At 44.9% G+C, this 26,752-nt stretch overlaps 2 protein-coding genes across 2 annotated transcripts in view; both read left to right on the top strand.

Moving 5' to 3' along the window:
* Positions 1-10,345, top strand: part of LOC140398062 (uncharacterized) — a 132,763-nt gene extending 122,418 nt beyond the window's left edge. Inside the window, exons 2-3 of the mRNA XM_072486273.1 lie at positions 3,496-4,145; positions 10,171-10,345. Of these exons, the coding sequence (XP_072342374.1) occupies positions 3,631-4,145; positions 10,171-10,345 (690 nt within the window). The 5' untranslated portion in view covers positions 3,496-3,630. The remainder of the gene's footprint in view (positions 1-3,495; positions 4,146-10,170) is intronic.
* A 3,588-nt stretch (positions 10,346-13,933) lies between these two features.
* LOC140398386 (supervillin-like) overlaps positions 13,934-26,752 on the top strand; it is a 144,395-nt gene continuing 131,576 nt past the window's right edge. The window contains 4 exon segments of the mRNA XM_072487015.1: positions 13,934-14,083; positions 17,088-17,125; positions 22,990-23,051; positions 24,659-24,804. Of these exon segments, the coding sequence (XP_072343116.1) occupies positions 13,950-14,083; positions 17,088-17,125; positions 22,990-23,051; positions 24,659-24,804 (380 nt within the window). The 5' untranslated portion in view covers positions 13,934-13,949.

The following is a 26,752-nucleotide window of genomic DNA, read 5'->3' on the forward strand; positions in this document are numbered from 1 at the left end:
ATAATGCAGTCATCACCGACATGTGCCCCAGTTTAAAGTGCCTCCTCAGCTGGTTCCAAATATTTATGGATGACTCCACCACAGGGCTACTCGTGTAGTTCCTCGGGGAGAATGGCAGCGGGGCCGTCACAACGGCCCTCAGCCTCGTTCCCTGACACGACTCTTCCTCTAACCTGACCCAATCTGTCCCCACCCTCCCCCACCCCCTCCATCGTTTCACCTTTTCCACATTCATGCCCAATAATATTGCAGTAAATCCGGGAGTCCTTCCCCCCTCTGCCTTTGCAACGGAGCCCTACTAACCCTCGGCTCCCTCCCTGCCCAAACAAACTCCGATATTAACGCATATACCTTCTGAAAAAAGGCCTTGGGGAGAAAAATCGGGAGGGACAGGAAAACAAACAGGAATCTTGGCAGTATGTTCATCTTTACCACCTGTACCCCTCTCCACCAATGTCAAATGCAGAGTATCCCACCGTTTAAGGTCCCCCTTAGCCTCCGCCACTAACTCAGTCAAGTTCCACCTATGCATCATGGCCCACTCATGCATTACCTGGGTCCCCAAATCCCGGGACCTCTCCCTTGCCACCTTTAATGGTGAACACCACAGTTTGGCTGGGTACAACATCCCAAACCGAGTCTGTCACCGATACAACACAGCCTTGGCCTTGGTGAACCCTGCCCACCTCTTGGCCAACTCAGCACCAATGCCCTCATAAATCTGGATTTGGTTTCCTTCCCAATAGCAATCCGGCTGCGCTCTGGCCCACCTCAGGATCTTTCCCTCATCCTGGAACTTCAGCATACACACAATCACCGCTTGCGGTGGCTCCCCCGCTCTTGGCCTCTGCCTCAGGGACCTATGGGCCCGATCCACCTCCGGGGCCTTGTCCAGCAACCTCTCGTCCACCAACCTTGCCAGCATCCTCACGACATAGCCTGTTGCAGTCATACTCTCCATTCCCTCCGATGGACCCACAATTCAAAGGTTTTGCCACCTGGACCTGTTTTCCTGGTCCTCCAATTTTGCTCACAGCATCTTGCACATGAACCCCAGGATCACCATCTCCACTTCCAGCAACACAAAATCGGGTCGCTCTGGTTGGACACCACCCCTCGGATCATCACCCCCTACACCTCCAGGCATTTCTCCACCTGTTACAAAGTCCCACGGGGAGGTGCCACTGACCCCTCAATCACCTTCGACCAGTCACTCTGCATTTCTTTGCATTGCTGCTGAAATTCATCCTTAATGGCGCTCATAACTGCTCCATTGACAGCTTTCCAGTCAACAATGACCTTTCCGCCTCCGCCATTTTTCCAATTGATACTGCACCACAAGTCTCCTCCAACTCCTTAGCCAGAGCTCACACTGTCTTCTGTTGAGTTTGATACCCCATAGACATGCCGATCCGGAGGAGAACTGATCTCCCTCCACTCTCCGTACAACCTTTCCGCCAAAATTCCCCGAAATTCAGGTAAAAGGGTCCAAAACCAATGCGTCCAGGCATGAGCCAACCTGTGACACACTTCCGGAAGTCCAATGGTCTCCAGTCATGACATTTTGTCCTGGTGTAAGTCTCCATCTGCCAACCAGACAATTCATTTGGCTGGCTGTTGGGTGGGAGACTGAGCGACAAGACAGTAATGAGGTTATAACATTAATATCGGCACCCCCTCTGCATCTCTGGCCTTACAGGATTCTTTGGCTGTTTCTTGCGGCCCCCATCCCCACAGAAATATCAGGGCCATGACATTATTGATTGATGTTTATTTATTGTCACATGTGCCAAAGTACAGTGGAAAGTATTTTTTTCTGCGGCCAAGGGAACGTACACAGTACACACATACGAGACAAAATAATAATCAACAAGAATAATCTAATCATTATCAGAAAATTATGAACAAAGTGTGGGCAAAGGCCAGAGAATAGTGTCCCCCACCTCATTTGCTATTGGCTCCCATACTGTATCCAATGACTGACCACTCTTTTTGTTCTGTGTGGCTGGGGTAACTGTTGAGATCACCTTCAAAATCTTTCCTTGTAACTGACCCAGATGACTGTAGCCAATGAATGTTACCCTGATTCCATATGGACTGTGCTTCAGTATAAAGGTTAGCAGAAAGCCAGACAAATAAAGGCAATCTGTTTAGTTTGTTCCAATTCTCGTCCCACACCCAGGGGTGCATTAAGGTAGACGTTTGTCTATTTCCATAGCTAGTAATAGAACAGGCTGCTAGTCTGTGGCTGGGGACGTATACCACTCCACATCAAGCGTGACTGACCAGGAGTCTCTCCCACTCTTAGCGCTAGCCATTGGCATATTTGGAAGGATTCACAGGTTGACACACTCAACCAGTATTGGCAGCATTTTGAATGCATTTCCCTTGACCATCAAGTCCTTGGGGTGGGACTCGAGCACAGAGCTTCTGGCTCAGAGGCTGGGACGCTACCTACTACGCCACAAGACCGCCTCCTTTTTAATTTGTGCTATACCTTAATTAAGAGCAGTGCTTATTGCCAATTCCAGATTCTAACTGGGAAAGCAATGCCACTGAATTTTTCTCATTTACCTATGTAAATAGAAATAAAATGACACAATCCGGAAGCTCCATTATAAAAAAAAGCACAATGGCCATACCGTAAACAGACATAGAGAAATTAGAGAGCAGGAAAACTTACTTTTTGCCTTGAGGGCAAATATCCTGAATGTGATCAAGCTTTTGTTTCCATCTCCCCTCTCCTTATCTTCCAATCTCTCATCGAACATGCCCAATTGTCTGAAAAGAGACATGTTGACAAAAATGTCCAATCTATATCGAAGAGATATGGGGAGGTGGCTGAGCAGTGTCAATAGTGGAGCAGTCTTTATCCTCATTTCCAGTTTTGTTAGGAGCAATGAAAGGAGTCCACACCAAGTTGTAGCGAAAAACAAAGCTTATTTTATTTAACACATTAACTACTATGTACAGTAGTTCCCTACTGGGTCTTTTCTAGTCGGTGCTTGACTGGCCGACTCTATTTATACAAAAGCACATGAACTGTGCTTTTGTATAAATAGAGTCGGCCAGTCAAGCACCCCTTATGGGGGAGCTTGTCTTCTGAAAGCTCCACAGGGTAGTGGATCATCCCTACCCCTTCAGACCCATGCGGGTTATAACACTGTGATGAACGGTTACTGCCTTGTCATCATGTAAGGTGATGTCCCCTTTAAGACCGGGCTTGGAACCCTGGGGACTCCGCCTCTGGCTCCACCCATCGGTGAGCCAAAAATAAGGGGCTGCCTTGTGGGCTGTGCAGCAGTCAGTACATGTCTCAGCTCTAGCATAGTTCTTAATCTATTAAAGCCTTCTTTACAGTCTACACTCTAAGCGTCATTATTGAGGGTACCTCAAACACGTTCACTCTCATTTCTCTCTACCCTCAGGATTCATTGCTTTTTTTCCAGCCTAAGTCTATTATTAAAATTTTCTGTTCTATTTCTCATTTAACAGTGAGAGGAGAAGGGTCTTTTGAGTGCCAGTCTCCCAGGCATTGGTGACGAGGTTGACTGCCATTGCTCTCTGTGCCGACTACAACATCAATTTCTATCCAACCCTTCTACCCTTCTCACAGATGTCAAAGATATCATGAATGCTGAAGAGAACCAAGTGATGGAAACTAGGGCAGAACGCATTGCCTGGCTCAAGGCTGAGCGACACCGAGGGTTAGCTGAAAAAATTAGCAACCTTGATGAAAATACCATAGTTCTTTCCAAATGCTTGCGAAAGAAAAAGGAAAATGAACCTGTGGAAAATAGACACTCTCTTCCAGAAAGATCCAAAGCACTGGAGAGCTTTGTGAGTAAGTCGACTCTGCACGTACCATTCAAACTCCGGGGAATGAAGGACACTGAAATTCCAAAAGAAATCGTCTTGCATAAAACCAGTGGGAACGCCATAGAAAAGAAGAGTTCCTCGTATGTCCAAAGCCAAAAGTACAGGAATGAAGAATGGACAACAGGGAACAAGCTTCGTGATTCGTATTTTCAGGAGATTGATGGTTGTAGGAAAGAAAATTTGACTGATGGTGTGGAAAAATCTCTGCCTCTCCCACAGCGATCTGTCCTTGAGACCCAAATCACAGGTTTACCTCCACGGGTGAGGTTAGTATTTGTGTTTTTAATTAACGCATGACTGATTGTTTAAGTTGCAGAGGGATGTGTCTCAGTGCTGTTGAATATTCTTGGAGAGCATTGCCATTTATCTCTCATGGTTTTTGTAGGCCTAAATGGATAGAGCTCTCCTTTTACTGACAGATGATTTCATGTCTGCAAGAGAATATTTTATGCAGCTAGATCTATTGGCCGAACATTGAACTGGAGGTTAGTAAATTGCAGGCTTGATTTTCATCAGAGCTCATTCAGCACTTTATCTTTCTGAGGTAGACGGAGTAAGCATCACTGGGAAGAGCAGGATGTTGCAAGGGATTGTAGACTGTGCAGTCAGACTGTTACAGTGGGATGGGCACAACAACATCTCCAGGTCTTGTAAGCTTCCTTGTTACAAGGTTAAAATCCTATAACTAACTGCATTAGCGGAGTGCTACCACCACATAGAGTGCAATGGTTCAAATTGATCAACTTCTTCTCAAATAAGCAACGAGCTATGTGAAATAAATGCTAACCTTGCAAGCAATGTTCACATCCCAAAGAATAATTAAATAAAATACAAATGTCCTTGGATATCCGACCAGCAGTAAAAGACACAAATTCAAATACCACATGCTCCTTCTAAATACAGTATTGACTTTTGGTCTGTTTATCCCTCTTTCTTCTCTCTCTCTCTTCCTATCTGCCTCTCTCTTCCTCTCTGTATCTCTCTATCTATCTTTGTCCCTCCCACTCCCTCTCTGCCTTTCTCTTTTTCTGTGTCTCTCTCTGCCTCCCTGTTCCTCTTTGTATAGCTCTCTCTATCTTTGTCCCTCCCTCTGGCACCCTGTTCCTCTCTGTATCTCTCTCCCTCTATTCTTGTCCCTCTCTTTGCCTCTCTGCCTTGCTCTCTTTCTTTCTCTCTCTTTGTCTCTGTCTCGCTTTCTCTGCCTCCCTCTTCCTCTGTTTTCATCTTTTTCATTGTTTGTCACAGAGAATCCCGCTCTACATCTCTTTCTCGGTCTGCTGTTTCTCTATTGACTTTCGCTCATTGTCCTTTCACTCTGTCTCTCTTTTCACCTTCACTCTCTCTTTCCCTTCCTCTTTCTGTTACATTTGAAACCTACACGGCAATGTCCACAGAGAAGCAACTAAAGTCTCCCATCATATGGCTAATGAAAAGCCTATTGCATTCAACGAGACTGATATAGGACAGATGTCTGTCAAAGGAATATAAACCTTGTGCAACAGAATTCTACACACATAAATCATCTTAACGTTTTAGTTGTGCAATGATATTTAATATCATGCAGCTTTTCCTTCTATTTGGACAAGCAATACATTACTTGGAGTTTAATCGTGAAGGGCAGGTGATATAATTCATTGGAATGTTAATCTTTCATTTCTACCAGTGCTGGGCTAACACTTCACAAAGACGTTCTTCCAGCCATGTGTAATGTCTGTGCAGCTTGAGTTGTTGGGTAGGTGCCACAGGTGATTAATGTCCTAGTGGCTTTATATATCTGGTTCTAATCCAAAATTCAGTGGAGGGGTGGAAGGGGGAGAACTCTGTATAAAACTACCCTTGCCACTAATTCTTAATTTCAAAAGATCTGGAATGAGGATTATTGAGAAGGTAAGGAGGGACGGTTTAAAAGGTTCCTCGTTATCGAGCTTACATTACTCTTACATGTGTGAGTGCAGGACTGGGGAATGGATAATGGAACATCGCAGCCATTGGCTGTGGGCATTAACCACTTGTTAGCCAGCTATCTTCACATGAGTAAATTCAGGATGGTACAACAAAATCTTTACTCGTTTAAAGTAAAATCCTCCAAATAAAATTAAAAATCAAGTGGACCTGATTCAAGAAAAGATCTAGCCAGTAAACAGTCCTTGAGTTCAAATTTCCGAGGTCAAAATCAAACCCCTGTTCTAATTCATCACCTTTAATACTTTTCTAAGCTTCCAAATTCTTTATTAAAATATGAAATATGGTCAACTCCACGGAGTTCTAAATATAGAGTCCTGACTATTGGGCGATCTGCAGTGTTTCTAATTGATCCATCACCTTCCACCCTACACTTACACTGACACTCCATTTTTCAGCCCTCTTATTTCTTCCTCAACTGGATCTTACAGTCCCCGTCAGGCATGTTTTTGGAAGCAGGGAGTGGGGGGAGGGTTCGTAAAATATGTTGGCTGGCTAGCTCGCCATCTTAACGGGTGACTCTCATCCAAGTAAGGCACTCACTAGTCCAACCATCTGCGTTTATTTATTTCCCACTCAAGGCCCTCAATCCTCCTCCACTGCCATAATGTGCTGGGCAGAGGACAAGGCTGATTGTTTTCACCCAAGGCAGTGAAAAGGTGGGAATTGAGGGTGGGGAGGGAGTGGTGGCAAAGGGGGTTACATCATTGCGTGGGTGCTCTGTGATCATTAGAGGTAGCCCCGCACTCCACAAGAATGTGCCTGCCCCGCCTACTTTTGTGCCTCCCCGCCTGGCCAGCTCAAGTCTGCATTCCCACTCCCGGCCTTGCCTCCCACCCGGAGCCCAATCGCTGCCTACCTGCCCCAATCTGATTGAGTGGCAGCTCTTAAGGGTGGGACTTCCAGTAAGGGACGGAAACCCCAATCTCTGTTGTTAAGATGCTCCCAGTGTCTTATCACTGTGGGATAACATTATTTAAAGGTGTTTGGATTGGGATTGATTTTTCTTCCAGGCTGCTGAGCAGAACATCCCCTTGTAGATCCAGCCCTCTAGGTTTGCCCACTGAGCCTAAAGTTAAATTATGGGTTCAATAAGTACATTTTCCAGAATCTGCCCAATACCTGGGATACTGTTCCCAGAAAGGAATGCTGGGTTATGGTCACCAGCACAGATCACTGGGTTACAATTTCCAGCAGGGAGCAATTGGTTACAATTCCCAGCAGGGAGCACTGGGTTACAATTTCCAGCAAGGAACACTGGGTTACAATTTCCAGCAGGGAGCACGGGCTATAATTCCCAGCAAGGAACACTGGGTTACAATACCCAGCAGGGAGCACTGGGCTATAATTCCCAGCAAGGAACACTGGATTACACTTTCCTGCAGGGAGCCCTGGATTACACTTTCCAGCAGGGAGCACTGGGTTACAATCCCCAGCAAGGAACACTGGATTACACTTTCCAGCAGGGAGCATGCATCACAATTCCCAGCAAGGAACACTGGGTTACAGTTCACAGCAGGGAGCACTGGGTTACAATACCCAGCAGGGAGCACTGGGTTACAATTCCCAGCAAGGAACACTGGATTACAATTCCTAGCAAGGAACACTGGATTAGCTTTCCAGCAAGGAGCCCTGGGTTACAACTCCCAGCAAGGAACACTGGATTACACTTTCCAGCAGCGAGCCATGTATCACAATTCCCAGCAAGGAACACTGGATTACACTTTCCAGCAGGGAGCCCTGGGCTACAATTCCCAGCAAGGAACACTAGGTTACAATACCCAGCAGGGAGCACTGGGCTACAATTCCCAGCAAGGAACACTGGGTTACAGTTTCCAGCAGGGAACACTGGGTTACAATTCCCAGCAAGGAACACTGGATTACACTTTCAGCAGGGAGCCCGGGGTTACAACTCCCAGCAGGAAGCACTGGGTTACAGTTTCCAGCAGGGAACACTGGGTTACAATTCCCAGCAAGGAACACTGGATTACACTTTCAGCAGGGAGCCCTGGGTTACAACTCCCAGCAAGGAACACTGGATTACACTTTCCAGCAGCGAACCATGTATCACAATTCCCAGCAAGGAACACTGGGTTACAGTTTACAGCAGGGAGCACTGGGTTACAATTCCCAGCAAGGAACACTGGATTACACTTTCCAGCAGCGAGCCATGTATCACAATTCCCAGCAAGGAACACTGGATTACACTTTCCAAGGGATCCTTGGATTACAATTTCCAGCAGGGAGCACTGGGTTACAATTCCCAGCAAGGAACACTGGATTACACTTTTCAGCAGCGAGCCATGTATCACAATTCCCAGCAAGGAACACTGGATTACACTTTCCAGCAGGGATCCTTGGATTACAATTTCCAGCAGGGAGCACTGGGTTACAATTCCCAGCAAGGAACACTGGATTACACTTTCCAGCAGCGAACCATGTATCACAATTCCAAGCAAGGAACACTGGGTTACAATACCCAGCAGAGAGCACGGGGTTACAATTCCCAGCAAGGAACACTGGGTTACAACTCCCAGCAGAGCACACTGGATTACAATACCCAGCAGAGAGCACGGGGTTACAATTCCCAGCAGGGAACACTGGGTTACAATTCCCAGCAGAGCACACTGGATTACAATACCCAGCAGAGAGCACGGGGTTACAATTCCCAGCAGGGAACACTGGGTTACAATTCCCAGCAAGGAACACTGGATTACACTTTCAGCAGGGAGCACTGGGCTACAATTGGCTACAATTCCCAGCAAGGAACACTGGATTACACTTTCCAGCAGCGAACCATGTATCACAATTCCCAGCAAGGAACACTGGGTTACAATACCCAGCAGAGAGCACTGGGTTACAATACCCAGCAGAGAGCACTGGGTTACAATTTCCAGCAAGGAACACTGGGTTACAACTCCCAGCAGAGCACACTGGATTACAATACCCAGCAGAGAGCACGGGGTTACAATTCCCAGCAGAGAGCACTGGGTTGCAATTCCCAGCAGAGCGTGCTGGGTTACAATTCTCAGCAGAGCGTGCTGGGTTACAATTCTCAGCAGGGAACACTGGGTTACAATACCCAGCAGGGTGCGCTGGGTTACAGTTTCCAGCAGGGAGCACTAGGTTACAATTCCCAGCAGAGCGTGCTGGGTTACAATTCTCAGCAGGGAGCACTGGGTTACAATACCCAGCAGGGAGCACTAGGTTACAATTCCCAGCAGAGCGTGCTGGGTTACAATTCTCAGCAGGGAGCACTGGGTTACAATACCCAGCAGGGAGCACTGGGTTACAGTTTCCAGCAGGGAGCACTGGGTTACAATTCCCAGCAATAAGCACTAGATTATGATTAGGATGTGGGAACTGTAACTGATTTTCTCTCCACCACTTTCCCTTCCTAATTTAAAACAAAATTACTCCTCTTAACATGTTCTGCTATCTGACCTTTTGCCACTATTAGCACTCTTCATTCCTTAATGGGACCATTAAATCTTCCCTTTGTCTTACATCATGACAAATTTGTCCACATCTCTTTTGCCCTGGTCTTTTATTCTCTCTCCCCCCACCCCCAGCCTTTCTAACTGTATAATTCTTTAAATTACTGCCTTGTGTCAGTGTGGTTAACCACGTTATTGCATGATATGTATTGTATTGTATTGTGCATGCTTGTCCATGCCTGGCTTGTCCAGGCTGGCTCCGCCTGTGGCTCCTCCCCTCAGGCTTATGTATAAAGGTGGCAAGTCTCCGCCTCCGACCCAGTTCGGGTCCAGAGGCAGGAGGCTTGCTGTTTAGGGTATTAAAGCCTCAGTTACATTCATCACTCGTCGTGTGTTATTGATGGTGTATCAGTCAGTCCTGTAGAAAGGTCATTTAGGCCTGAAACATTACGGGTGTGATTTAATTATTGTGCCCCCTGAGTTGGGCGCAATGCGGCCATTAGATTGCGCCCTATGTTTTAAATTGTTAAGACTTGTGCAGAAATCTAAAACTATGAGACACAGATATAAGTTAGTTACTGATAAATCCACTGGGAATTCAGGAGAAACATGTTTACCCAGAGTGTGATTTGAATATGAATTGTATCACCACAAGGAATAGTTGAGACAAATCACGTAAATGCTTTTAAAGGGGAGTGTGATAAACACACCAGCAAACAATGAATAGCAGGATAGGCTGATAGAACTAAATAATGTAGGGCGAGAGGAGGGTCACGTGGAGCATCAACACAGGCAAAGACGTGTTGAGCCCATGCTTGTTTCTGTCCCGTAAATATTATGCAACTCTTCTCCAGAGGCGCAGCAAAGCTCTGATTGTGAACTTTTCTGGTAGCTTCCCTCTGCAGGCAATGGTTCACAAACCGCCAGTGGTACGGAAGGTCTCCTGTTATGACAGCAGTGGCACACAGCACCCTGAGGTGGGAACGGTGGACACGCGGGTCTCCGTGGGTTGTCTACGCAGCACCTTCATGGAAAAGAGCATCAGCTCCAGCGGACAGAAAGTGTAGGTGCTGAGGCTTGCTCTGCATTCCACCTGACTTACCCAATTACTAAAAGACATTTCCATTCCGAGCATGAATCCAGAGGAGCTTTTCTGCTTTGTCCGCTCGGTGTTCGAATTGCCATGTAGAACATAGCCTGGTTCAGCCTTAAAGACATTAAACACACTGACATAATGTAATAGTAATTGGGGAGTTGTGTATTTTCCTAAGTATTTAATCATTGGGGTTAAAGCATTCCTGAGCTCGGTTATTCAGTAACTAAATTCCAGTTTTCAGTGCAACTTTTGTGGCCAATTTTGATAACAAGGGAAGGCCAGTTCCATCAATCAAGTATTGCCTTGTAACTGCGTTGCATTGTGCTTTGGTGCAGTCTGGTATGTAGTATGGGGAGTGTTGTTCAATACGTTGCCTATTTAACACATAAGGGTCAAATGGGAGTCCAAATGTGACCAATTGCATTTCTGATTAGCATACAAAAAATGAGTACTGGACACTATGGTTGGGCACGTGATCGTGATACTCACACGCATGGTGTTGGCATGTGATTTTTAAAACCTCTTTTTGTGTGCTTGTCAGTAAAGAAGAGTGTGCGAGTGTTTTTTTTCTTCTTTGCTGTGTGTGCTTTACTTCCTTGGTTACTGAATGGTGACAGATGTTTGTTCAGTAAATATGCGCACATGTGAAGTACATTTGTCTGTGTTAAGTGCCAATGGGCATTTGAAGGTATTTGAAACGTGCAGAGCTATGGAGATCGCACGGGAGAGATTGACTGGATTTCTCTGCAGGGGGCTGGTATTAACCCGATGGACCAAATGGCCTCCTCTGGCCGTAAATTACTATGACACTGCATTTTCTACTAAAATTACTGCAGGTAGTTAAAGCGGTGTCACCTTAGCAACATCTGTGGCTAATATTTAGGGATCTCAGCATGAGTTGCGATAAGTAACAGACACTCAAACGTGTGAAATTACTAAATACAACTCAGAAGCATCTTTAAACATGAACAAAGTCACCGGCCAGCTTCTATCCCAAGATCCTTGATGCTCTATTACTGCAGCTCACTGATACTGGCTCTTGGCCTCCAGGTGATATTGTTGGTTCTGGAAGAGGTATTAATCTGCTGACAAAGTTGGGAGAGATGGTAATCCAAGCCCTTGACAGATTCCAGAACCCATAGACAACAGCCTTATTAATCTGCAGCAACTTTGAAAAATGGATTTTGAGGATTGGTCTGTAAGGGAGGTTGTATCAGTGGACCCTTATTTTTTAGCAGGTACAGCCTTCTTAATAAAAGTCTTTGAGCAGATTTAGAATTAACTGGAGACTAGTGTAAGAGCTGACATAGGTTACTTGTTTTAAAATTGGAGATGCTCAAGTTGAGGTAAAAGGTAACCTTTCACTGATGTTAGTTAACTATAATGCAGGAAGAAAGCTCCCTTCCCATTCTCTCTCTCCTTTTCCATGAAGATGCATGATCAGAACCAAACTCAATACGTTGTCTGATTTTTATGTGATAAAGTGTGAGTAGAAGACCCTGACCGGCTGCTCCCATCCTAGGGCTCACCTCACACCCATGATTGGTCTGATCTCACTGTCACTATCCCCTTCCCCATCAAGACCGGGCTGGTTGATTCACTGTCCCAGGGCGCCAGTCCTCCTCCATCTGCTACCTGGCCAGCCATTGTGGGGTGTCCCTATGACCATACAACTCACAGAGGTCATGCTAACAAAGACACCAGGCCCAAAGTAGCTCATGTCTCACTTCTGGGACAATTTTAAGTGCCAACCAAAGGTCCAAATCTACCTTTGGAAATATAAATATAAAATAATCACTGAATAATCCAATAAGGTGGTTTCTTTAACCAAAGGGTAGCTGGGATGTGGAGCCCACTAATGCATAGCTCAGGCAAATAGTACCGGTGCCTTGAATAGAAATCTGAATAAACACACAAGCAAGAAAGAAATAGAAGGATACGCTGATTGGATGAGATCAGGTGGGGAGGAGACACAAGAGAAGCAATATCAGAATGGACCCCTTTGTTCTGAAAGGTTTCTGTGAAACGTTCATTGTAAGTTCCCTGCCACTCCCTCCAGGCAGAGGGAGACAGTAAGCAGTGGTATTGTCACTGGACTAATAATTACTGTGGGGGCCTGGGGTTCGAATTCCACCACAGTTGGTGAAATCTGGCTTTAAAAAATTCTGGAATTAAAATTCTGATTAAACCATTATTGATTGTCGAAAAAATCCATCTGGTTCACTAATGGGAAGGAAACCTGCCACCTTACCTGGTCTGGATTACATGTGACTCCAGGTCCACAGCAATGTGATTGACTCTTAAATAGCCCCGGAAACCATTTAGTTGATGGGCGATAATTACTGGCCCTACCAGCGATGCCCAAGTCCAATTCATGAACAAAAATCCCTCCCTCCACTTTCATTTTTATCTGCTCTTCTTATTTTCTCCTCCCTCTCTGTTAGTGGTTTCCCCCTTGTGCTGGTGTCTGTCTGACAATAGTGGAGAAGACAATAATGAAGAGCAGGTTGTTACCAATGTGTGACAGGAATCTCTTCAGAGAAAGTTTCACAAGGAACCACTTGTGTTGTGATGACAGACCAGGACTCCACACGTAGCCAGATAGACAGGATACAACAAGGTTTATTCCACTACTCCACAGTACAATAATTCTCTACTCCACTCCCCTCAGAGTGTACTCCCAGACCTGCTCCCAGGTCGGGGTTTATATCCTGTGGGGGTTCCTCCATTGGGAGGAAGGTCTGCCACTAGTCACTTAGGGAGTTCATATTCCAAGGTTAGGAGGGGAATCCGACACAATGTAGGTTCTGACCCTTTAAGGGGTGGTAACAACTTGTGATACGATCTTCAAACTAAACCGGCCCTTTTGTCATACGTGTCTCTTTCAAGTGCCTGTTTCGAGGGAGATGCAACCACTGCTCAGTAATGCGGAGAGAAAAAATGAATGAAATGTAGAAGAGTTAATGGGAAGCTGTTGTGACAATCGACAACATAGCGAGTGACATCCTCAGTTACAAACTGGGCAGAATCTCTGTGGGACTTTTGGAAGAGGGATCAGTAAACAGAATGGAACTCTAAATGAGAGTGTTTGATCCCGCAGTGATTTTACTCCTGCAGTGTGGGTGTGCAAGAGCTTTGGTTTAAGTTACAGTGAAATGGTAGACAGGAATGACTGGGAGACTCCAACTCAATGACCCTTTGTCCTGCTTTGCTGAGGTATGTAGCAGTGGGTAGTTTTAAACAATGCAATTGATTGTTTCCATTCAGAGCTTGGCTTCTTCCACTCATGGAGCCTGAGCCCTAAACTTTGGGTATATGTTGAATTCTGTTCAACCACCTGATACCTTCAGTATACACACACAACTGCCAGAATAAGGGTCACGTCGATGCTGTACTTTGTTCATGTTCAAACTAATGCAGCAGATCCCGTCGGGTTAATCACTCCCTTCCTTCCTTCTGACTCTTATTTTTCTCACACTTCAAATTTCTTTTCATTTACCTTCATGCTGTCCATGTTTTGTTCTCTTCTCTCTTGCCCTGTCTCTTTCTCCTGAACTAGTGATGATGAGGCTAACATGGCACTGAGTCTCGATTTGGCAGCAGTGCCTGGCTCGGAGGTGCGGCGGAGACCCCGGCGGTACATCAGCCCAGGCTTGAATCGCAAAACATCTGATCGGTTCAGGACGCAGCCCCTCACAGTGACTGAACGGTGAGGCACACATGGGCAAGAGGCTCCTGTAATAATAATAATAATCTTTACTGTCACAAGTAGGCTTACATTAACACTGCAAAGACGTTACTGTGAAAACCCCCTCGTCGCCTATTCGGGTACACTGAGGGAGACTTCAGAATGTCCAATTCACCTAACAGCACGTCTTTCGGGACTTGTGGGAGGAAACCGGAGCACCCGGAGGAAACGCACGCAGACACAGAGAGAAGGTGACCACTCCGCACAGACAGTGACCCAAGCCAGGAATTGAACCTGGGACCCCGGCGCTGTGAAGCAAGAGTGCTACCCACTGTGCTACCGTTTTACCCTAATAATTGTAATAATCTTTATTGTCACAAGTAGGCTTACATTAACACCCCAATGAAGTTACTGTGAAATGCCCCTAGTTGCCACATTCCGGTGCCTGTTCGGGTACACAGAGTGAGAATTCAGAATGTCCAATTCACCTAACAGCGCATCGTTTTTGCGACTTGTGGGAGGAAACCGGAGCACCTGGAGGAAATCCACGCGGACACAGGGAGAACGTGCAGACTCCGCACAGACAGTGACCCAAGCTGGGAATCGAACCTGGGACCCTGGTGCTGTGAAGCAACAGTGCTACCCACTGTGCTCCTATGCCACCCCAATGGACAATGACCATGAGCTGGACCTCCAGCTGACCTTTGGTCCCCACCCTGTCCAAGGGATTTAGAACGCAGCTATAGCACCTCAACTTCTATCACACTGACGCAACTTACTCAGCACTGCCTGGAAGGCGAACTGGGAACTTTCCAGTCTGTGAGGCTGAGTGATACACTGAACTACTTATCCATCACATGCTGTAACACGCCTCCAAGCTAACCTGTCCCAACTGCTTACAATGAAGCAAGCACTAGAGAGAGAGAGAGTAGTTATGTAATGAAACAATTGTGAGTCTGAGCGTTTGTGACATCTCAACGAACACATAACTCCTTGAATAATTGTATTGGGATTACATGGCTTGATTTACATGGAACAGTTAAGGCCCAATTTTAATGCAATCTTTCCAGCAAGGACTGGTTGATGCCAGTTTGGCACTCCACCTGGCACTTCAAGCCAGCCCATTTTCTAAAATGTTAATCAGAAAAGAGAACGCATTTTCCAATTAGTCTATGCTGTAGATATAGCTGCAATTTTAAAATTAGAGCGAGTCTAATCAGGACTGAAATGAAAGCATCCTGTTCACACAATGGGTATCAGAAATGTGGAACTCTCCTCTCCAAGATATATCATTCCAGCTTTGACAAAGAGTCATCCAGGCGAGAAACGTTAGCCCCCTTCTCTCTCCATAGATGCGGTCAGACCTGCTGAGGTTGACCAGTATTTTCTCTTTTTGTTGTATATTATTCTTAGGCAGTCCATCGGGATCGAGGATGACTTACTTCACTGGGTTCTGATGGCTGGCAAGTCCACTGTGCAACCTGCACACTCTGCCACACACTAGGCTGGTGATGTTTGAAGGGTTGGGTCAATGATTTTTGTTTGGGGGTTTGTGTGGTCCCTCCAACACCTCAACTTTGCTTCAGAATGTTCCTGAAAAAAGTCTCTCGATGGGTTCTGGGCTGTACCTTCTCCATTTTGATTGGTCACGAGCTGGGGTCTTCCATGAGTCCGCAGGGATATTTGATGTCTCCAGCGATGCTTTGAGGACATCGCTAAAGCATTTCTGTGACCCTCCTGGGATTCTACTGCCGTGACCTGAGTTCCCAGTGGAGTTGGTGTCAGACATACGACCAACATGTCCCGCACAGTGAAGCTAATTTTGGGTGATTAGTGCCTCGAGATTTGTCATATTGGCCTGCGAGAGGACGCCGTTGTTGGACTGCCTTTTTTGCCACTGGATTCGGAGGGTTTTGCGAAGGCACCGCTCGTGATCCTTCTCCAGCGCTTTGAGGCTCCTGCTGTAGGTTATCCAAGTCACCGAAGCCCTTGGAAAATCCCCAAGAAAAAAAGTGAACGCTGGGTTCATGAAAATTTTCAAGTCTGAGATTGATCAATTTTTGTTGAGCAAGACTATTAAAGGATGTGGAACAAAGTGTGTAAATGGAATGGAAACACATAACAGCCATGATTTAATTGAATAGTGGAGAAAAGCTCAAGGGACTGAACAGCCCGACCTCTCTTCCTATATTCTTATTTAGTTGTTAATGGTTCAATGAACTTTCAACATCAGCAAAGGTCAGAAATCTTTAATCCCTGCCCTTCATGAAGATAAGAGACTAGATAGCCTGTTGTGATTCATCCTCGGACCAAGATAAATGTTGATTTTCATTTGCATGTTGTTGATTGTTGTAAAAACCCATCTGGTTCACTAATGTCCCCTTCGGGAAGAAAATCTGCCATCCTTACCTGGTATGGCCTACATGATACTCCTGACCCACAACAATGTGGTTGACTTAAATGCGTCTCTGAAATGGCCTGGCAAGCCATTCAGTTCAAGGGCAATTCGGAATGGGCAACAAATGCTGGCCAAGCCAGCGACACCCACATCCTAAGAATGAATTTTAAAAAATCTCTGAAAAATGTAACATACAAGGAAAAGTGCAGAGCAAGCAGCGTGTGATAACACAATCCAGGAGCACAATGCAAACTGCTAACTGAGGTGGAAGAGTGCAAGACTCCAGCACAGTGTCACCCATCACAGATCTTCCTTTTGTCCTGGTTCCACCCACCCCTGGCTCAAAACCTGTTACATCTCAAACTGTTCTGTTGAAAGGTCACTGATGTGAAATGTTATTAACTCTTATCTCTCTCTCTGCACAGATGCTACCAAACCTACAGAATCTATTTCCATATTTTTTTACTTTACCTACAGACAGTTTGTTCGCAAAGATTTAATTATTAAAACTTAGATTATGTTATGTTGGGGAAAGGTATGAGTTTTGTTTCATCCCTCAACATCCTTCTGTACAGCTTGTATTCGTGAATGAAGCTCAGTTTCTCTTTCTCCTTTACTATTTTACAGAAATGCAGTGCTGAATGCAGGCAAGGGGAACTCAGAGGGTGAGTACCGCATCTGTGCATCCACCAACAAGTAATCCACTTAAAATATTGGTTATGTAAATTCTTTGTAAAACATCTGGAAAACTGGGGCAAATTCGTGCAGGTAATTGCAGAGTGGCCTTCAGACAGTTACAAACATTATGAATCTTTAAGGGAGCCCGGTAGCACAGTGGTTAGCACAGTTGATTCCTGGCTTGGGTCACTTTCTGTGCGGAGTCCGGATGTTCTCCCCGTGCCTGCGTGGGTTTCCTCCGGGTGCTCCGGTTTCGTCCCACAGTTTAAGGATGTGCAGGTTAGGTGGATTGACCATGCTAAATAGTCCTTAGTGCCCTAAAAGGTTAGGTGGGGTTACGGGGATAGGTTAGAAGTGTGGTCTTAAGTGGGGTGCTCTTTCCAAGGGCCGGTGCAGACTTGATGGGCCGAATGATCTCCTTCTGCACTGTAAATTCTATGATTCTATGGACTGATTTCCGAGTTTGGACCTCAGGTAGAAAGCCAGTCACATGCATCAAAAACATGGCACCTTTGTTCCTTTTCTTCGTTTTTGTTCCTCTTCGCCAAACTCATGCCACGTTGTGAGCATTAGTGCATTGCTGAGCATTTTAACTTTCCTTTCCTCATTTGCCCCCTGCCCTGAGGGGTTGATTCACTCCATGGTTCTGTCCCAGCTTTGCTGGATCTCGGATACTTTGTACACGAGCCTGGACTCTGAGTGTTGGCAAGCTGTGGAAGGAGAGACAGGATTGTAGAGCCTAATCTTCTTTTCTTGATACCATAATGTCAGATGCCAGCAATAGGAATCCCTCCCTAAATTAAGGAATGCACTGAGCCGAATTAAGGCCCAGGCTTGGATCAGCTCACTCAGCACATACTGAATGTGGAATCTGCCTCAGCTCTATATTCAGTGCTGTACCACTGAACTATAGAGTAATCTAATAGCAGTGGTTTAACAAAATGATGCTTGCTTTTATTCTGTCAGAATTCAACACCTACACATACAAAGGAGTTTGAATCATATTAAAAAGAATTACATTTCATTACCATACTACATTTCACAACCTCAGGGCATCTCAAAGCTCTTCACAGTGGATGGACTATTTTGAAGTAAAGTCACACATACACACACACACACACGACACTTCAAGAACCCCACTTCCCTCTTTCCATAAGAGCATAAGACCTAGGAGCAGAATTAGGTAACTCGGCCTATCGAATCTACTCCGCCATTCAATCATGGCGGATATTTATCTCATCCCCATTCTCCTGCCTACCCTATAACCCATACCCCATAACCCCTGATCCCCTTTTTAATCAAGAACCTATCTATCCTAAGACATTCAGTGATTTGGCCTCCACAGCCTTCTGCAGCAAAGAGTTCCATAGATTCACCATCCTCTGGCTGAAGGAATTTCTCCTCATCTCTGTTTTAAAGGATCGTCCCTTTAGTTTGAGATTGTGTCCTCTGCTTCTATTTTCTCCTACAAATAGAAACATCTTCTCCACTTCCACCCTATCAAGCCTCGCAGTATCCTGTAAGTTTCAATAAGATCCCCCCTCATCCTTCTAAACTCCAACGAGTACAGATCCGGAGTCCTCAACCATTCCTCATACGACAAGCTCTTCATTCCAGGGATTATTCTTGTGAACCTTCTCTGGACTCTTTCCAAGGCTAGCACATCCTTTCTTAAATACCGTGCCCAAAACTGCTCACAATACCCCAAATAAGGTCTGACCAGAGCTTTATACAGCCTCAGAAGTACATCCCTGCTATTGTATTCTAGCCCTCTTGACATGAATGCTAACTCTGCATTTGCCTTCCTAACTGCCGACTGAACCTGCACGTTAGCCTTAATAGAATCTTGAACAAGGATCCCAAGTCCCTTCGTGCTTCTGGATAATAGCAAATTCCAGCAGATGCTGGAATTTGAAACTAAAAAAAAAAAATGCTGGCAAATCTCAGTATGTCTGGCAGCATCTGTAAGGAGAGAAAAGAGCTAACATTTCGAGTCCAGGTGACTCTTTGTCAAAGTGGCACGATAGCACAGTGGTTAGCACTGCTGCTTCACAGCGCTAGGGACACAGGTTCAATTACCGGCTTGGGTCACTGTCTGTGCGGAGTCTGCACATTCTCCCCATGTCTGTGTGGGTTTCCTCCGGGTACTCCGGTTTCCTCCCACATGTCCCAAGAGAAGTGCTGTTTGGTGACTTGGACATTCTGAATTCTCCTTCAGTGTATCAAACAGGCGCAAGAGTGTGGTGACTAGGGGATTTTCACAGTAGCTTCATTGCAGTGTTAATGTAAACCTACTTGTGACAGGAATAAATGTTATTATTATAGCCAGCTAAGAGGGATTCTCAGCCACAAGACAGCTGCTCCTGCAGTGCTGCAGCCTCTGGTATAGTCACTGTTGCGACATAGAAAACACGACAGACAATTTGCATACAGCAAGCTTCCACAGACAGCAAGTATTAATTAACATTGAATGAGCAAACATTCTCGTATTTGCATTCCAGCATATGTTGAGATAATATAGCAAATGTGATATTAATACAGATTAAACAGAAAGAAAGCAGGAGGGCCTAACTCTTGTTAACCAAGAAATGGTTAATGCCCAGACAGAAATGATCAAAATCTCTCTCTCATGCCCAGTGATAAGATAAGCCAGGATGCAGAAATCATTGCAACAGCCAACCTGAGTTGTGCAGATACTGTAGGAATCAGCGATGGATGTTTATTTCTTAGAGAGCATTTAGACTAAAAATCTGTGGTCCCTTGCATCTTCTGTTGGCATATCATCTTCGATAGAGACTGATAGGACATTACAAAAAGAAACATGGGAAAACCTCACTTGAGGGTTTAGACCGACCCTTAACTGCATTACATTAATAAGGAATCATAGAATTGTTTCTGTGCAGATGGAGGCCATTCAGCCCATCGTGTCTGCACCGGCTGTTCGAATAAGCAGTACACCGGTTGCCATTCCCCCCACCTACTCCCCGTAACCCTGTGCATTCTTCCTTTCCAGATTCTCTTTTGAATGTCTCGATTGAACCTGCCTCCACCATACTCTCAGGCAGTGCATTCCAGACCCCATCCACTAGCTGTGCGAAAAGGCTATTCCTCATATCGCTTTGGCTTCTTTTGCCAATTATTTTAAATCCGTGCCCTCTCATTCTCAATCATTTCATGGATGGAAACAGTATCTCCCGGTCTACTTTGTCCAGGCCAGAAAGAAACGTCATCTAGCTACTTGCATGGGACAGAGATTGAAAAGAAACATGTCAAACATAAAACAGGAGTTAATCATTAATTGGATCCTAGCTAGATGATAAAGTATGACAGTGAACACGGATTATTTTCCTGATAGTAGGTTTATTCATAGAATGCAGCATCACAGATCTCTGTCTCCTACCTATCAACACCCCCAGTGTCCCAGTGTTGATTCCCAAATTTCTTTCTCCGTCAGTCTGGCCTCAATAAAAGTCGAGATGGATTTGCACGTAAAAAGAAGTTATTTTATTCAGCTTGCAAGCTTGATTCATTTCACAGAAACATAAGAGACATCCAGTCTCCTACATCCCAGAAAGCGAATGAACAAAGAGACAAAGGGATCTCTGCAAATCAATTCAAATGGTATCAAGTTTCACATACTCGACGCCCATAGGTCAGCCTATATCCCTCCTGACCTGTTTGATCTATTCTGATTGGCTCACTTCCAATCCCTTTCTCTGGCCCCTATCAATGCAGCATCACTCTCGTAGACACACCTCTTCCTGCTTTCCCCATGCGGTCTCAAATCCCTTTGTCTCTATCTGCCAGAATCAAAGTGGCTTATTTCTACATTACATTAACTAATATCTCTAAAGTAACTATTTTATATCACATTCGTCACCAGCAGTCCATTTTGATATTCTTTTGAGTTTACTAATAAAATAAACAAATGAACTAACAATCAAATGAACTAATTAACAGCCCCGTAAAGGGGCACTGTAATAAAAAGCTAAATTTCCAACAGAAATTCATCAAATCAAATGAAAATGTCATTGCGAAGGGAGATAATGAACTCCAGTGTCAATCTTCATATTCTTTTGAAAAACCAATAACTCAATAGGTTAAACTCATTAACAAACTATTTATATTAGTCTGTTTTTATTCGTTTTTATTCAACTATATTAGACTTTATTGGAAAAGTGTTTTTTAATTAGACTGCCCCTGGAGGGCATTAAGTTCCATCAGTGGCCCGAGCAGGATTTCTGGTTTATCGGCATCTCGGGTTTACTAGTCTAATGACATCACCACTGTCTCAACAAGTCCCTTTTACATGTGTCAAAGACAATCAGACCATAAGGCGTAGGAGCAGAAATAGACCATTCGGCCCATCATCGAGTCTGACCTGCCATTCAACAAGAACATGACTGATAATCCTCAATTCTACTTATCCCCATAACCCTTGATTCCCTTACTGATTAAAAATCTGTCCATCTCAGCCTTGAATATACTTAATGACTCAGCTGCTACAGCCCCCGACAATAAAGAATTTCACTAATTCACTACCCTGTGAGAGAAGAAATTCCTCCTCATCTGTCTTAAATTGGTGACCCTCACTCAGTTAATCAATCAATACCTACCACCTGCTTATTCTTAACCGTAAGAACAAAATTGATGGAACATTAACATTAACGTTCAGATTGTTGAGCTGTCATGAGAACAGGTGAACTTAGTAACTTAGGCACCTCCCTCCTTCCTGCTTTTGTCGTTCTTTAATTCACTGTTGTCGCCATGCGAACTTGACAAACCTTTATACAATTCTGTTGCTCTCGAGTGATTTCTTTCCTCTCTCCAGTCTCATTCAAAGGATTGTATCCAAGGGTAATCCCTCATTTCCTGTCAACCAAAACATGAGCTTATGCACGGAGTAAAGTTAATGTTGGTGGTGCAGTCTAAACAATGAGCTTCTTGTGCTATTATTAAGCCCAATGAATACTGTGCGAGTTACCTCATACTTTCAATGGTAAATTAGCAAGGGCAAATTCAAGAGATTTCACTTGTTGGCAAAACTTTGCTTGCTGACTCTGTTTGTATGGTTGGGAAAGCAGTTACCATTGAAAGTGGAGGTTAACAATCCATTCAACAGCTTCAGCTGACACATTTGAATAGTTGTGATGCTGGGTCTCTCAGAGCAGGAGCTCAGTATAGTGGCGATGGTCCGACTCGGATGGCCACACTTTGTGGAGCAAATGGCCACACCTTCCCTGGCCCATCCTTAAGTGGCTGAGGGTTATCCAGATTTTCCGCAGAAGGTTGAAATTTTGGGACTGCCAACCCTGGCCAGTTGACAGGTGGGAGGTTGAACGACAGTCTTGGCAATGTTAGGTCGAAATGCCCATTTTCTGAAGTAGGCTTCCAGAGAACAATGATCTTCCGTGAATCTTTCCTCAAAGTCTTAGAGTTTTTTAGTCTGAAAAGTCATGGTCCAGTTGCCAGCATATGTGACAATCTGTGACTTTACGGGAGGGAGTTCATTGCTCTATATGTTGACCAGAGCTAGCATGAAGACTGATCCCTGTGGATCTCCTGGAGATTGATCTTCAATTCCTGCCGTCTCCAAGCCAGTCCGGAAGAGTTGTCAGCCCTAACCTGGATTTGTGAATAAAGATGAACAAGGGAATTAGAGTGTTGGTAATGCACTACCACTGGACACGTTTAAAACGTTTTAGCCTGAACTTACCGCACAAAAGGAAAACTAGCTTAATTAGTCAGATCTAATTTGTTTCCACTCACATTTTTTTTTAAAAAGGTGTGTTTGGTGTCGCATTGATGTGTTTGTCTCTTCAATAACCCTGGTCATTGTTTCATTTTGCAGAGGATGAGAAGATGGATGCGAGATCGAAGCTGAGTGTGGCTGCAAAGATGTCACTTTTTAAAGTAGGTGCCAGTTTGTCGAACAGTCATTCTGTTGCAAGGAGAATTTATTATCTTAACCCCTGTTCATACATACCAGTGGAGTGTGGGAAATATTTGAAATCTTTTACACTTTTATGAATTCTTACTGCTGTTGTTGAGGGTGAGGTGGAAACCTTTGCTAAACATGAATAAAAGACAACTATTGAGTTCAACATAACTTCCAAAGGTGTTTAATTACACAATAGAGTATGAACAAGTGGATTGAAATTCTGATGGGATGCAGTGCCGTAACAGCACAGTAAAAGGCCCTTCAGCCCATCAGGTCTGTGCTGGCCATCAACTTCCTATCTATTCTAATCCCATTTTCAAGCACTTGGTCCGTAGCCTTGTATGCCATGGTGTTCCAAGTGCTCATCTAAATGTTTCTTAAATGTTGTGCGGGTTCCCACCTCTACGACCCTTTTAGACATTGAGTTCCAGATTCCCACCACCCTCTGGAAGAAAAAAACATTTCTTCAAATCCCCTCTAAATATCCTGCTCCTTATCTTAAATCAATGCCCCCTGGTATTGACCCTCTACTAAGGGGAAAAGTTTTGTCTTATCGATCCCATCCATGTCCCTCATAATTGTGTACACCTCAATCAAGTCCCCCACACCCTCAACCTTCTCTGCTCTAAGGAAAACAAGCCTAGCCTAAGCAGCCTCTCTTCATAGCTGAAAAGCTCCAGCCCAGGAAACACACTGGTGAATCTCCTCTGCACCCTTTCTAGTGCAATCACATCCTTTCTCTGGTGTGGCGATAAGAACTGCACGGAATGCTCCAGCTGTGACCTAATGAGCATTTTATACAGCTCCATCATAACCTCCCTGCTCTTATGTTCTATACCTCAACTAATAAAGGCAAGTATCCCATGTGCCTTTTTAACCAACTTATCTACTTGTCACCCCAAGTTCCCTCTGGTCCTCTGTTCACCCTAGAGACCTACCATTCATTGTGTATTCCCTTGCCTTGTAAATCCTCCCAAAATGCATTACCTCACACTTTTCAGGCTTAATTTCCATTTACCACTGTTCTGTCCATCTGACCAGGCCATCTATATCATCTTGAAGCAGCAACAATGAAAACCAGGTGGGACATTTCAACAACTGTTCATGACAATTCTGGTTGAGTCGATTTGATTCGGTTCATTTGGAGTTACCAAACTCATCTGGTGAAATTCAACTTCTGGGGGTCAGAAATAGCTAAACGAATAATAAAGTATGTGTAGGGCCAGTCACATCTAATGCAAGCTGCAAAAACATAGATGTTGGCCTGAGGTGGGAATAAGAGGTAACAGGTCAGTTTACCCAGCTCAATGTGAAAGACAATTGATTGAGGAGATACACATACTCTCTTTGGGACAATGGGTTGAATTTTCAGGCCCTTCTTGCCAGCAGGATTTTCTGGTCCCGCTGAATTCGATGAACAGCTCCCCCCATTTTCCAATCTCATTCCCGCCTCGACGGGGCAGTAAAATTCACCCAGTGTGTAGCATAGGGCATCTACTATTTTGTCTCAGTTGGAATTGTCTCAGTTGCAGAGATTGATTCTGATACTTCTTCTCTTTGCTTGTCATATTGCCATCAGGAACTTGAGAAAGCATCGCCTGTGGAGTCTGTTGCTTTGCTGCGTCCCCGTAGCAGTAATGCCGCTATGGAGCGCAGACTGCGACGATTGCAAGACCGTTCCCGGACTCAGCCAGTAACCACAGAAGAAATGGTGGTGGTAAACAGGTATGGGATGGATAGGATGCAAGCTCAATAACAGCATACGGTGGAAGGTTAACATAGCAGTTTGTCTTTTACCTTCAGCAAGGTTATTCTTCATGCAGCCCTGTGGAGTTACAATCTTCTTATAATTTCTCCCCAACCTCAACAGTTCCAGCTGTGTCCATTTATAGCCTTTTGGAGGTTGAACCAATGACCATCATCTACCTTTAACAATGCAGTTACCTTGACATTGTAATTGCCAAAGCGTGCACTTGTAGATACATTGATATTGAACAGGTGAAAGTTATTTATTCAGCAGGTAATCTACTGAGCATGCATAGTGGCAGGAGACCTTTGTTTGCCTTTCATACATCTGACACCTTTCCAGTGAAGGAGGGAGAGAGACACACAGTTTTGTGCCAGCAGTGCGTACTCTGAAGAAAGCAGCCCTTGCTATAAAGGATTCTCAGACTAGCACGGATTGTGCCACCAAAGTAAAAGTGAAATTAATGAGACACACAACTATCAATGTGTAACTCATCCAGCAACTTGTAACATAGAAAGGATAGTCCATGAATTGTGAATTACTAAGTGTTACTGCAAGATTTGTGCTATTCCACGGTTAGCCTCACGTCAACAGCAGCCTCCCCTTATGTGGGATTGTGTCCACTTTTATAAAATTAATTTACGGGATGTGAATGTCGTTGGTTAGGCCAGCATTTATTGCCCATCCCTAGTTGCCCTTCAGAAGGTGGTGGTGGGCTGCCTTCTTGAACCGCTGCAGGTAGCGTTTTCTGGTGTGCCGCGCCCCCGCCGGCAGCGTTATTCTCCGTCCCTACAGCCGCCCAATGATTGTGGGCACTCCCACGCCGTCGGGAAATCCGCAGGCGTGGGTATGCTGCCGGTGAAATGGAGGATCCCGCCAATGGAGAAACCTGCCCGGGATCTTTTTAAAAAAAAATTTTTTTAAATAAATTTAGATTACCCAATTATTTTTTTCCAATTAAGAGGCAATTTAGCGTGGCCAATCCACCTAACCTGCACATCTTTGGGTTGTGGGGGTGAAACCCACGCAGACACGGGAAGAATGTGCGAACTCCACACGGACAGTGACCCAGGGCCGGGATTCGAACTGGGTCCTCAGGGCCGCAGTCTCAGTGCTATCCACTGTGCTACATGCCGCCCCTGCCCGGGATCCTTTAAGGTAGAAACAGCCTTTGTTGCTGACCTTGTCTTAATTCACAGCAAAACCCATTCCCCTTTCACACTTGTGCTCGCCGACCTACATTGGCTCTTGATTTTAAAATTCTCATCCTTGTTTTCATATCCCTCCATGGCCTCACCTCTTGCTATCTCTGTAAACTTGTCCATGCCACAGCCTGCCAAGGTATCTGATCTCCTCAATTTCTCGTCTGTTGTGCATCCCTGATTTTAATTGCTCCATCATTGTAACCATGCCTTCAGAGCTGCCTAGGCCTCAAGCTGTAGAATTCCCTCCCTACATCTCTCCACCTCGCTTTCCTCCATTAAGACATGCCTTCAAACCTACCTTTTTGGTCAAGCATTTGGTATGATGACATAATTTCCCTTATGTGGCTCAGTACCATATTATGTTTTACAAAGCTCCTGTGAAGCACCTTGGGGTGTTACATTATGCTATATCAATGTAAGTTGTTGTTTTTGGTTGACTGCCTCATCCAAAAAATCAACACCTCTGGCAACGCAGCGTACTCTCTGTACAACACTGGAGTTTCAATCTAAGTTACATCTTCATAACTGGAATGGGACTTTAACCCACAATGTTCTCACAGGTGACAGTTCTACCCAGTGAGCCAACTGGACTAGTCATATTAATACTGCGGCTACCAGTGCAGATCAAAGGCTAAAAATCCTACGGCAAATCCTCCTGACCCCGCAAAGCCTGTCCACCATCTACAAGGCGCAAGTCAGGAGTGTAATGGAATGTTCTCCA

Source organism: Scyliorhinus torazame, chromosome 21 (assembly GCF_047496885.1).
Source record: "Scyliorhinus torazame isolate Kashiwa2021f chromosome 21, sScyTor2.1, whole genome shotgun sequence".
NCBI classification, from domain to species: Eukaryota; Metazoa; Chordata; class Chondrichthyes; order Carcharhiniformes; family Scyliorhinidae; genus Scyliorhinus; species Scyliorhinus torazame.